The sequence below is a fragment of the Zalophus californianus genome, chromosome 10 (assembly GCF_009762305.2).
Source record: "Zalophus californianus isolate mZalCal1 chromosome 10, mZalCal1.pri.v2, whole genome shotgun sequence".
Taxonomy (NCBI): Eukaryota; Metazoa; Chordata; class Mammalia; order Carnivora; family Otariidae; genus Zalophus; species Zalophus californianus.
In genome coordinates this window covers 44395798-44409594 of record NC_045604.1, presented here as the reverse complement: position 1 = coordinate 44409594, position 13797 = coordinate 44395798, and the positions used below count along the sequence as shown (strand labels likewise).

General features: G+C 48.4%; 1 protein-coding gene across 2 annotated transcripts in view; it reads left to right on the top strand.

The window, feature by feature from the left end:
• The first annotated feature begins 6245 nt into the window (after positions 1–6245).
• Positions 6246–13797, top strand: part of NCF2 (neutrophil cytosolic factor 2) — a 31165-nt gene continuing 23613 nt past the window's right edge. Inside the window, exons 1-2 of one of the 2 annotated variants that reach the window (XM_027610325.2) lie at positions 6246–6624; positions 8251–8333. In XM_027610325.2, coding sequence (XP_027466126.1) covers positions 6451–6624; positions 8251–8333 — 257 coding nt within the window. In that variant the 5' untranslated portion in view covers positions 6246–6450. Of the gene's footprint in view, positions 6625–8250; positions 8334–12872; positions 12931–13797 lie in introns of those variants that run through there. The other variant, XM_027610324.2, reaches the window with a different exon arrangement.

The following is a 13797-nucleotide window of genomic DNA, read 5'->3' as shown; positions in this document are numbered from 1 at the left end:
TGAAAGTCCTGGATAAGGTAGGCCAACCCTAGAGATAAGAAGGAAGTGGAAGAAGCCTATCATTAAGAACGGCTCTTTAGACTTATTATCTGCTCACGGAGTCCATGTTGCTGACTACCCCGAAGCCCAGAAAAGAATCTGAGCCCCCAAGAAAAGGGGCTGTGTCCTTTTCTGAAGAATGCATGAGCTATGTCTGCTTTGGCAGATGAGCTGTGACCAGATGAGAAAAAGGAGTGAAATAAGGACCTTCCAGTATCTTCTCATCTCAGTGAAGAGTTCTGAGGAAAGAGATGTGCACACCAGCCAGGTCAGGATGGGAGACCTGGATGACAGACAATGGAAGATAGAAGAGGATGTGTGCAAATACGTTCTGAATTAGAAAGTTGGTGCCAATCTCCCACAATGGTCAACAGAGAGATTACTCAGGTCTCTGTGTGAGTCGTTGAGTCAAGAACCATCTGACACAGAGTTGGTTGCACTTCTGTTAATGCAGCCTACAATTTCATTTGGCAACCACATGATTCTGTTGACTCATATTGAGTTTAAAGTCAACCCAAATGCTTAGGTTTTTTCCAAGACATTGTTCTTAAGTGTGGTCTTCTACCCATCTTTGGACAGTTGAGTTCTTTCTTTTTTAAAGATTTATGTATTTATTTGAGAGAGCGCACACGGGGGATGGGGCAGAGTGAGAGGTAAAGAATCTCAAGCAGATTCCCTGCTGAACATGGGACTCAATCCCACCACCCTGAGATCATGACCTGAGCTGGAATCAAGAGTTGGTCACCTAACCGACTGAGCTACCCAAGCACTCCTGGACAGTTGCGTTCTTAAACTCTGGAGTAAATCTTTACATTTATTCCTATCAAATTTCAACTTGTGTAAATCAGTGTAAGTCAGGCAATATTTTAATCTGGATTCTGTTATTTTACATGTTAACTCTCTCTCTCCAAGGTTTGAGTCATTTGCAAATCTGATGGAAGTTTTTTACTAAAAGGTTAAAGAAACAAGTTGTCATTGATAATTCAAGAAGGCTCTATGGGCATAATATTTAGCCAAATAAATCATGTAAATTGTTTTGTCTTAGAAATACCTTGGCCAAATATATTTCTGATATTTGTCTATGGCACTTTTCCACTAATTAGGAAAGTCTTCTCAAAAAAGGGAGAGTTTGCTTTCACCTGACTTTCTTTATAAGCTCAGGCTAGTTCCTAAAGGTCCCAGCTCCCTTTTTGTTTTTAAGTGCCTCTGTTTAATAATCTATATTTTAGAATTCTTTCCAAGGATCAGCTGGTAAATCTTTGATGTTGTTTTTAGAATTCACACCTTTTGGAAATCTAGAACCACACTTACCCATCCATCCTAGCTTTCTAGCATCTATCCTGGTCTTTGCCATGTTTCAGTTGGTGACAAGGTTTTAGGGATCATATTTGCAAAATCTTTTGGTTCCTGGGATTTAGTGAATCTGAAATTGATAACTGGAATTTATTTAAAGCAGCTATCAGCTTTCTCACTGTCCTTTGTCTGGGTCTTCATTCTCTGTGTAACTCAGGAACGAAGTAGAAGCTGAGGAGTTCTTTTTCTCTTTGATATCTGTTAACGTGATGCCATCTGCACCAAGCAGTGACCCTCCCTGCTCTTCCTCAGACACCAAGGAGCTCTTTGTGTTGTCCCTAGTATTTTTTGCAGCCTCAGCTCACTCTGGGTTTCAGCTTCCTCTGCTCTTTGCACAGCATTTAGACTTGTCTTTGGCCAAGAGCCATGTCCTCCATCACTTGTGCATGTCTAGCCTCTGAGAGAGTTCCCCAGCAGAGTCTCAGTGCCTCTCCATTTCTCTTATCACTGGGATCCCTGATTACTATGTGGTTATGTTTGTTTCTGAACATCTCCCATCTCTCATTACAATTGATTGTTTTAGAGTCTTGGGCCATGTGTGCACATCTATTTTTTGTTTTTTATTTGCCCAGTCTCTCTTTTTTTGACATACAACAAAACTAACTAGAGCAAACCTAAGCCAACACTGACATTTATTATAAGGGCCTATCAATGTCTCCTAGGGGCTAAAGGCAGGAATTTGAGGGGGGCTCAGGAAATCCTGGAATCAGTGGCTGGAAAGTCACTGGGTTTCACTGTCTCTGTCTGTTGTCTCTGATTCTCACTGGGCATCTGCTTCATTCTTTTTCTATGCAGACTGGTTTCCTCTGCTTTCCTGGACCTCATAGCAGAATATCATAGACCCACAGCTATTAAGTCCACATGTCTGTGTCCAGCTCCCCAAAGAGAAGAGCCTGCTATCTCTCAGTCTTAAATTCCAATCCACAGGAGATGGAACCTAACTGGTCCGGTTTGTCAGACACCCACTACAATCCAACCAGCCAGAAATCATGTTGTTCAAATGTGGCCACAGGGCCTACTCTCCTGCTATGGATTAGATGGGGCAGTTCCTAGAGAAGCAGGGGGAGGAACACAACCTAATAAGTGTCTACTCTTTACTCACTCATTCATTCAGCAAATATTTATCATATGTCCAGACGCTGTTTTAGTTGTTAGGGACACTACAGGGAAAGCAAGAGAATCTTTAAAAATTCTACTCTGCTAAATGCAAGGTACATTTCTAACTCTTCTGTACATCCCCATTGTTTGTATTATGACATGGTCCATTTCTACTTCTTCTATATTAGTAACTGTCTTGTTTAGAGTGGAATTTTCCCTTGGATACCCACTGACTTGGAATCTGCATGGTTGGGGGTAATACGCTGAGGAAACACAAAATGAATTATCCCTTCCTAGAGGGAAAGGCCCTGGAGTATTAAGCCTGTCCAAGGAAAATACAAACCACATCTCTCTGGCTTTGTGGCTAGATCACATTTGCTGGATGGGTTCTATGGGGAGAAGACACTGGATTGAAAAAGCCAATTGCATTCAGTTGGGCCTCACCTAATCAGACAGGTCCTTTAAAAGAGAATCTAGTGGTCAGAGATTCAATGAAGCAGACACCCTCTCTCCATTTCTGCCTTGAGGAAGCAAGGATCATGTGTTCTACAGCTGCAGTCCTGCCAATAACATGAAGGAGTTTGGAAGAACATCCTTCCCCAGTCAAGCCTTCAGATAAGAATGCAGCCTGGCCTACACCCTGATCTCAGCTTTGTGAGGCCCTGAGCAGAGGACCCAGCTAAGTCATGCCCACACTCTACACCCATGAAAACTGTGAGAGAGTAAATGTGTGTTATTTCAAGCCACTAAATTTGTTATGCAGCAATAGAAAACTAATATGATGGTAGATTAGACAGGACTATCTTATGATGTGTTCTTGGAGAAGGAAGACTTTTCACACTGAGGCTTTCAACTAGCATTTCTGGACAATGGGATCCATGCTGGGTATTCTGTATGCTCTCTGTGAAATCCAGGCGAAGTTTATACATAATACATGAGGTCTCCCTGCCCACTTCCTGGCTGTCAGCCAGGTGCCCCTCTGTTAGAATGTTTAAAACTATAACAGAAAACCCCCTTCAAGTGACTTGAACAACAAATATATTAATTACCTCACTGAACAAGAAGGAGCTCACCAACATCATTGAAGATCCAGGGTTTGTTTTGTTTTGTTTTAGTTCTCCATCTCCTTTTCCTCAAGATTCTGGCTTGTACAATCTCAGCTGGCTTTCCTCATGGTCACAAGAAAGCTGCCACTGTTCTAGGCACATCTTCACAGTACTGTCTAGGCGAGAAACAACAACTGGTTCTTCCCATGTGACTTTTTATTATTATTATTATTATTCTTAGTGAGAGGAGAAAAAAATCTTTCCCAGAAACCCTTCATAGACTTCCCCTAATGTCTTATTAACCAGAACTGTATCTCAGGCTTGTGTCTAAACCACTCCCTGGGACAGTGTTGGGGGCTTACCTTCCCTGAAGCACATGGCTTCAGGAGAGCAGAGACTTGAACAAAAGTGGGGTTCTACCAAAAGGAAGAAGGGGAATGAAGAGCAGCTGAAAAGGCAGGCCATCCACTAACAGTATCAATAACTGTTGTAATTAAAGATGATAGTAATGATTGTCTCCAGATTGGGCCACAGAAACGATCTCACAGATGATATGCAGTTACAAATTGGGACAAACACCACGACCCGTGGCACCTGTCTGGCTCAGTCGGTAGAACATGCGACTCTTGATCTCAGGGTCGTGAGCTCAGACCCCACATTGGGTGTAGAGCTTACTTAAAAAACAAAGAAACAAAGACAAAACCACACCATGACCAGAGAGAACCGATGGCTGTGAGACATCGTAGGGTGATCATAGCGAGGTCATGGTCAAGAAAGGCCATTCAGAGGAAGTGAAAGATGAATAAGAACCAGCAGGCAGAGAGTTGGGGGAAGATCATTCCAGGCAGAGGGAACGGGCCTGGCTCATTGGAGAACCCAGGAAGGAAATGGGGCTGGGGGAGAGGATGGGAGGAGGAAAAATGGCACAGAAAGGGCATGCGGCAGCCTGCGGAGTCCTGTCTGCAGCATGAGACGGAGTCTGCTTTGTCTTCTAAGAGCAACCCGAAGGCACTTGAAGGTTTCAAAACAGGCGCGTGATCCAACTTGTGTTTTAAAACCCCAGTCTGGCTGCAGGATGCAGAATGGAAAGAGGGAATGAGGCGGGTGAGGAGTGACAGTGGCTTGGCAACCAGAGGGTGGAGGAGAAGAGGACAGAGCTGAGTATGACAGCATGGCTGGCGTCCTGGGTCTACAAGGTTGGGGCAGTCCCAGGACCTTCCCCCGGAAGTGTACGGTCTGTTTGAGGGGCTAAGATGCACCTGCACACACAGAACTCTACTTTGGGGGAGAGTGACCAAGTGCCCCATGGGAGAAGAAGGCGAGATCACAGTTTGGGGGCTTTCAGGTGAGCCCGATTTCCCGGTGGCTTCTGAAGGGGGGTGATCTTGGAGCATGCACTGTGCAAGGTGGGTTCGAAGGTGCAGACATGAAAAAGGCAGCCCAGGGGGAGGAAGCAGCTTGGGCCAAAGCAAAGAGGCAGGAAATGCAGACGTAGAGGGAGGGGAACAGGGAACAGAGTTTGCAGGGCTTTGTGGAGGGACAGTCTGGAAAATAAGGCTAGAAAAGCCATGGGGGTCAGCTCAAGGACAGTTCTGTGTGGCCAGTTAGGACGATAAAATAAAAAAATAAGGAACAACAGCAGCAGTTTAAATAAAAATCTAGCTTAGCTCCAAAACCACTTGGTTTTCCTAGGAATAGTCAGCATGCTAATCAAGTTTTGATTATTCATTCACTGGATGGAGTCACAGTATCGCTTTCTAGCATCACTGTCACCTGTGGGTCATTTGCCAATGATTTCTAAATTCTTTTTGGGACAGCCCTTCACCCTTTATTGAGTATTGGTTCTGGGGATCCTAGAATGAGAAGACGTGGGCCCGGCTCTCAGGGGATCTTAAGAGTTGAGCAGATGAAGAAATAAATTGCCACAAATACAACCCAAGTGGTAGGGAAGAGGTGGCCCAAAGGAGGGAAAAAGTCTCCTTAGTGGCTGGAGCGTGGTGCTAGGTTTCAGAGAGGCGGGGACATTTCCCTGGGCCTTACGGATGTGGAGGGGTTTGCCAGGCAAAGAAGCAAGGTGGGAAGGGCTTCCAAACACAGGGGATGGATGATCTGTGTAGACACACGCGAGCCTTCTGGATTCTCACATCCTCGGGCCTACAAGCCCTATGGCATCATATCTGCCTCCTAATTTTGACATTTGCAGGACATTGGTCGCCTCTGAGCTGCCTAAGTGTTCATAAAAGTTATCTCAGTTCCAGATGGACACCCAAGACCATCCTGTATCAGCAATGTGTTAATTGCTCATTTTACCTCCAGATTAAAAAAAACAAACAAACAAAAAAAAAAACCTCTATCCAGATAGTCTATGAGGTAATGAGAAAGTGAGCAGGGAATTCATGTAAGACTGGAAAGAACTAGCCTCTCCTCCAACACCCTCACTTAATGAGTGCGTGGAAATGGAGGCCCAAGAAGGCGCATCCACCTGCCAAGGTTGCCCTGAGCCTGGGGGCAGAGACCTGACCAAAAGCTGCCCCAAAGCGGAGGTGAGGGGGTGGGGGGGGTTGATGTCAGAGGACAGCTGGGTGACAGAGCAGAAGCGTTTTGGGGAAGTGACCCATCTCAGGCAGCATCTGATGTACTTCCTCCCCCCACACTCCGCCCCCCAGCCACCCGCCCTCTTTGTCTCTTTCCTTTTCTCTCACACGGTAGGGTTGTGCGTCAGTTGCCAAAAGGTGGGGACATTTCCTGAGCCTTTGCAACACTGAGAAGTTGTCTTAAGGGAGGTTGGACCCCACTCTGAGCATCAGGCTTGGAAAGTGCAGGCCCAGCTGGGCACAGCCCTGCCGAGGGAGACACCTGTTCGCCCTCCCCCTGGGTCCTGGCAGCCTCCCGGCCCCCAAGCGTGCGCCTGACCATGTCCCTGGCCGAGGCCATCAGCCTCTGGAATGAAGGGGTGCTGGCAGCCGACAAGAAGGACTGGAAGGGAGCCCTGGATGCCTTCACTGCGGTCCAGGACCCCCACTCCAGGATTTGCTTCAACATCGGCTGCATGCAGACAATCCTGGAAAACATGCCTGAGGCAGAGAAGGTGAGTGGCGGTGCCTCTCCCCGGAGCCTCCTCCTCTATGCCTTTGTCATTAGTGGGTCTCCACCCAGGCTGCGCTTTAGAAACCTCTCAGGAGCTTTCAAAGAACAAAAGTTGCCCAGGCCCCACCCCCAGGGATCCTGATTGAATCGGCTTGGGGAGGGGCCTGAGCAGCCCTCGGTTTTTTACAAGCTCCCCAGGTGGTTCTGGGGGCACTGTCTGGGAACCATGTGCTCTTTTCTTCTCCATCTATTCAATTCAAATCATTCTGGAATCATTCTTTAGCACCTTTATGAAGACTCCCCTCATTATGCTTTCTTCTATGAACTCCTGCTGGCTACAGGATCTCCATCTCACTGCTGCACACCTATTAGAAAGCCCCTTTTGGGTCTTTCAGGGAAATTTCCTATGCGTGAGCTCTGCCTGCCCTAGCGATCAAGAGGAGGCACTTTAAGAAAAATAGGTTTCCTCTCATGGGACAATGCGGATCAATTAGGCAGGGCACTTTTTTTTAGGATTCTGCGGCTGGCACAAGGAAGTCATACCGTGATTGATTAATGATGTCTGTCAAGGGCACACTGTGGGGTGTCTCGGCATCTCTTTCAAATATTTTCTCTCTCTCATAGTCCCTAGTATGGGGCTGAGCCCTCTCCGTGATCACTTTTTGGATGGGTGAGGGTAAGCCGGACAGGGTTTGGAGTTTGGGAGCAGAAGATCGAAGATCAGATCCCAGCTCTGTCTGTCTCTGGACCTGGGTCTCTGGCAAGTCACGAAGACTTTTGGCCCTCAGTTTCCTGAGGGGGACAAACATCATGAGGGTGAGGTGAGGCACCAACTAGTAGATGCTGTGTCAGTTCACACCGCTGTGTAGATGTCAGTTCTTATTCCCCCCTCTTGACTGCCAGTCTCTGCAAGGGGGTGTGGACAGATGACTGACTCCCCAGCATCCTGGCCGTGGCCGTGACCAGCCAGTGAGCAAAGACAGAAGAGAGAAGCCACTTGGAATACGGTCCAAGCAGGTGGTCCATGTCGGGCCCCAGGGTGGGCAGACGGGAGCAGGCGAGGGCCTCACGTCTGGCGGGAGGAGGACCGCAGTCCCCACCTCCCCCCAGAGGCGGAGGGAATAGCACCCCAGATTCCGGGGGCTGCTGGACACAGAGTGCACACTGTCGGGCGGGAGAGATGGGCCAAGCACGGCAGCCAGTCTGGGCACAGCTTTGCCGTCGCCTCCCTCGAGCTGTGAGAGATTTGTCCTCACGTTCCTCTACTTCTGGCTCTCAGTCACTGAGCCTTTCTTTGGTTCCCTGCATCGGGCCTTACTGCCGGCATTTTATATGCGTTCTGGTTATTATTCTAATTGCATGATATTCATTTACTAAATCAATATAATACTGTATATAGCATTTTAATTGTTTTCCTGTGTCGTTACTTTCATGATTTTAATCCGGTCAGTAATCTTGAAAGGCAGGTACTAACCCCTCCCTCTTACAGAGGTGCCTGACCTCTGAGTCTCTTGTCACCTTCAAGACACCCATCCTTCTCGTGCCCCTTTTTGCCTCTCCCTCTGGGCTTATCTCGCCTTCCTCACTGCCTGGCTCCTGGACCACGTCTGGACCCTTCTCTCCACAGGCCTTCACGAAAAGCATTAACCGAGACAAGCACTTGGCGGTGGCCTACTTCCAAAGAGGGATGCTCTATTACCACATGGAGAAGTAAGCGATCCAGCGTTGCGCAAGCTGGGGAAGTTTGGAGAGAAGCCCGGAACGGGGTCTTGCTGCTGCTAGGCTTGGTGTTTGTGAAGTATCTTTCCAGCTTCTGTTGGGAAGTGTGACTGACCTTCTCTGGGCGGGGGGCGGGGCGGGGGGGGGTTATGCAATAAGTCAGCACGAGGCAGAAGCCCTCCCCAGGGAAGGAGAGAGGGAAGGCAGACCTGCCACCCAGTTAGAAATTAGTGGGGTCATAGCACACAGAGAGCCTACGGAACCACCACAGGCCTTCCCTTCAGCTGGTGTGGGGCCTCCCCAGCATCCCTGATGGGTCATAGCTTGGACAGTGCCAGTTGTCAACATTTTGGCCTTCAAGGGAACACCCGTGAGGGTCTTCTGCTGGAAAGAGTGAGCTATCACACTATGAGGATTAGCAGGAAACCACATCAAGACCGTCCTTCATTCCTACAGGATGTGTTTTCAAAAGTCTGCTTTAATCCATTCGGTAAAATATAATTTAGCCACCAGAATGAAAACTACAACCTATTAACATTCTATGTATGAGGATATACCAATCCAGATAAATAAGTGGCATATATATTAATACGGAAAAAAGTTCATAGTAGATGTTAAATTTAAAACACAGATTTCAAAACAGTGTGTATAACACAATCCCATTTCTGTTTCACAGACTGGTCTGGAAGGCCACAGGCCAAAACGTTGCCAGTAGTTCTTTCTGGGTGGTGATGTTATAGGGATTTCAATTGTCCTCCATCAGCTGATCTGTATTTTCTGGTGTGTTTACAGTCAACATGAAATCATTAGTAAAAAAAACAAAGAAATAGAAAATGAAAGTAAATCTCAATTCCCACTCCTCGCCCACCCCCCCCAATACCCCCAAAAGAGACATACAAATAACAAAGGAAAAATATGCTAAGCATTGATTTAAAATGTCTTAGGGGATGGCAAACTTCCCTTTGTAGAAATGGTTCCATTAGTGGGCACAAGTTCTAGGGAAGGAGAATTTGGCTCAGCCTAAAGAAAAACTTTCAAACAGTGAAAATGGTGGTGGGGGCATGGTGTGGGTGGTGTTGTGTGTGTGTGTGTGTGTGAGAGAGAGAGAGAGAGAGAGAGAGAGAATGAGAGAGCATGAGCAGCGGGGCGTTGATGGAGCAGAGGGGAGATGGCAGAGAGCATCCGGGCACTGGGGAGGGACAAGACTCTCATCCTGTGCAGTCTTGAGAGGCTTGGATCCCAGGGTCTAGTCAGAAACAGCCTGGAAAGCTGCTGAGCTCAGCTGTTGCTAGGGACAACCACAAGAAGCTCAGAGGACTTGCAGGATGTAGATGCAATCACCTGAATGAGGAAGGGCAGGAATGAAGTCTTCCCAGAGAAAACCCACAGACACAGAGGCCATCTAGGGAGAGAAAGCCAGGGATCGCGGGAAGCTATATACAAGCATTTACCTTTTGGTGGCGTCCTGCCTCTCTCTCCCTTCTTAACATTATTCTCCTTCTCCTTCCCCCTTCCCTCATCGTTACATTCTCCAGATGGATGGAATATGCAGGGAGGCCTGAGCACCAAACCTCCAGCTGATCTTAAATCTCAAAAGACAAGCTCTAAGGCCATCCTTTAGTTAGCTCTAACAGCCTGTGATGGGGGGAAACAACTGACGAAGAGGGAAGGCTCCCAGAAGACATTTCTACAGAAAAAGGCCCACAAGTCCCAGAACCTGAAAGGCTCAGATTTTGAACGAAGCAGACAGATCTTAGAATGATCTAGGAATGAGACCTAGGATTCAACTGGATTGTGGTTGATAATAGTTAAATCTGAGAGAAAAATCTACCAAAGCTCATCTTCAACTCAGCAACTGTCTATTGAGGGAATAATATAAATGAGGCACAATTCTCGACTCTGAACTGCCTATTTGTCTCTTGCTCATCCATACGCATTTGTGTCCCCACCTGCCAAGGCTCTGCTCTTTCTTTTCCCCTTTAGTCACAACAGCAGTGGTTGGGTTTTTGGGGGTTTTTTTCAGACTTATTTTGTTTGAGAGAGAGTGAGCATGTGTGCAAGAGCACGGGGAGGGGCAGAGGGAGAGAGAGGATCTCAAGCCGACTCCCCACTGAGTGCAGAGCTCCACTCGGGGCTCAGTCCCAGGACCCTGAGATCATGACCTGAGCCAAAATCAAGAGAGGAGTCAGACACTTCACGGACTGAGCCACCCACGGGCCCCAGCCGTGGTTGTTTAATGGCAAAATGTATGGGCAGTCTTTCCAGAAGGAGCACACACAAGCACATACACCCTTCTACGTACAATTTCAGGGGGTTCAGTGTCCACTGAAAATCCATACATGAGCCCTGAGGGATCTCACCCTCTCCCATAGCATTGACCCCCACCTGTAGCCAGCCAGCTGCTAAATCTCTCCCTGGTATCAACCCAGAATGTCTCTTTTCCCAAACCTTGTCAAGTTGACCTCTCATATTCTTAAATCCACCCATTTTTCTCCACCAGCCCTGCCCTGGTCTAGACCCTCCTTTTCACCAGCACTATTGAAATCACTTCCAAACTGTTTTTCCAGTCCCCAGTCTTATCTTATTCCAGAGTGAGCTTCTTTAAAAAAAAACCAAAAAAAAATGTGATCCACTTAAGAACTTCCAGTGGATCCCAGGACTATAGGATAGAGTTCCCTGGGCTGTTCCTATGTGGTCCAGCAGCTGACTACCCGCTCACTCATCCTCCATGCATTTGCCCTAGGGCGGCGACCACTGTCTTCTGTGCCTTTTAAAATAATACATCTACTCTGTGACAGGTGTTGGCTTATGTATTTGTCTCCTTGACTACTCTGTTTCTTCAGAGAAGAAATCTTTAGTTATTCACTCTTATATTTCTGTGTCTAATCTAGTAGTTAATAAGTGCTTATTGAATTAATTAAACAAATTAAACAAAAGCAAGCAAAATACACCCTCTACTTGAAGGAACTTACAAATTAAAAGGGGGAAACAGGTCACAAATGCTAGGAACTATTGTGCAAGGCAGAAAGGGGCAAGTGCTAGGAGAGATTATTTTGAAATAAGTGCCGTTGGGGACGCAGGAAGATTACTTCTTAATGAGGGGGCTAGGGATCCCTCCGGATCGCAGTGGGGCTTGTTTAGAGTGACGATGTGCTGCGTGCTTTTCCTCTCAGCTCCCCCCTTCACGTGTTGTTGTGCGGCGCTCCCATCATTGTGAAGTTCCACAGGACAAAGTTCTGGTGCATTTCTGAGAAGGCAGGTGGGGCCTCAGTGCTGACTAAGACGGACTCTCACCTGTGTGACCCAGCCTTGTCCTTTGAAAGGGGAAGGGAGCTCTACGTGGTGGCCGTTCCGATTCTGGGCCTCAGGAGTCTTAGGGCCAGGAGAGGAACGGCAAACCCTCTAGACGGACCTGGCCCCCGGAGGCAACACGGCAAATCCTCTCTCTGCTGTCTTTGCAACAGCAAAGGGCCTGAGCCCCAGGCCCGTCTTGGAGGGGTCTGACATTTTGACTTCCTTCAGCTTGCCAGAACTTTCCAGTGTCCTGGACACAGGCTCGTGAGCAGCAGGATTCTGGACTGCGGGGGCACTGGTGGGGCAGGAACAATCGACAGCAGTGATTACTGAGAAACCTCTACAGGGAGTACTGCAGAGATGGGGATTATACACCCTCTGGGGCTCAGAGCCCTTACCTGGAGGAATGGGGTCTCTGGGCCCAGGGCAGCCAGGGGGTCCAGGGGGTGTGTGGGGGCAAGTGTCACGGGGGTGGGGGGCGTGGTATGTGAAGAAAGCACTCCCACCCCTGCCCAGCAGAACCCGCAGGAAGCTGCCAGCATCCCGGCCTCCTAGGGGAGGCTGTGGGCTCCAAATGGCACCATAGAGAACTTTCGGAGAAGGGCTGGAGGGTGGCGGGGGCTGCCGCTGCACAGCCCACCCGCACGCCGCCCGGCTGAATGCGACTTGGGAATCTCACACTGAGCTTATTCAGAGCCTGTACAATGGGGAGCAGAGCTGTGTGTCAAAGCCGATGCCCCGGGGGTGCAGCTCCAGGTAAACAAGGGAGGGGGCAGAAGGCGGTCAGGGCAATGCTTTAAATCAGACATTTAGCAGGGGGCCCCCCCACCCGTTTCTTAACACAAAGTGAGCACTTTGAATAATTCCTCAACTCTTTCTCTCTCCCTCCCAGGGGGTCCAGATCTTTAGAACCTGATGGAGGGGAAAATTCTGAGGATTTTGTTAGGCTGGCTCATTACCAGGTAGATACAGGCAGTGTTACTTCGTAGCTAAAATTCACCTGCTCAGCCAGCTGGCCAGGGAGGAGGCCACATGTGAGGGCGAATGCTGACATGTGAGGGTGAATGCTGACTGTGCTCCGAGCCTGGCCTCTGAGGACCTTCGGCTACCTCCCGGGCAGGCGGTGGAACACAGTGGAAATCGCATCTGCCCGAGGAACGGGACACCTGCGTTTCCGTCTGCCCCTCCTTCTGGGCTCTGTGAATCGGAGTCAAGTCACCCAATCTCCCAGCTTAGAAAGGAGGAACGGTGATGCCTACTCTCTCCCCATTCTCGGCAGTGTCTGTAAGCACAGGTAAATGACTTGACGTGTTTCTTGCTCCTTAAGGAGCGGCCCACATGTTCTTAACAGGTTTTACAATCATCTGTCTTAACAACAAGGATGTGGTTAGAGAAAGCCACTCTCCTGTTTCAGATCCAGCCTGTCTTCTTCCATCACTGCTAAAGCAACTGACTTCACAGCAACGGTGACAGAATAGCTAGCTTCTGCCCCAGCCGCCCTGGGCACGCGTTCTCAGGATGGTCAGGCCAGCCCACCCTGCTGGTCAGCCCGTTGAGATCGCGCTTCCAGCTGCGACGACGACCGTGGGGTTTTATCTCTAGATAATACCTAATTCACTGTAGGGTGTTATGCACATAATAAATGATTGGTGTATGAATTTAGTCGCCAGAATTTTAGAGCTAAAATAATAAAAATAATAGTAAATTACTGTGTGTGCCAAGCACAGTCCTGAGCACCTGGACGCTTCATCTCACTTAGTTCTTACAGCCCCAGGAGGCATGTGCTACCATTTACTCTCTAGTTGTAAAGATGAGGAAACAGACACAGACAAATTCAGTAACTTTCTCTCTGTCACCAGATCGGACGTGGCAGAGCTAGGACTCAGGTCCAGGGGTTTTGACTCCAGAAATTAGATCTGGGACCACATACTAGCGACTGCCTCCTATTATGGGCTCCTCAAACGCGATATGCTCCTCGTACATGATACGCTCCTGTTATTGACATGGAACCTGAGGCCGGGAAAGTACTTTGCCAGGGTCTCCCGGTGAAGAGCAGAGCTGGTGGATCTGGTCCCCTTCTCTCGGTCCCCTGTCCTGGGGTGCAGGCGTGCACCGCCAGCCCGTGTCCAAATTCCAGGCTTGCCTCCAAGAGAAGCTGCAC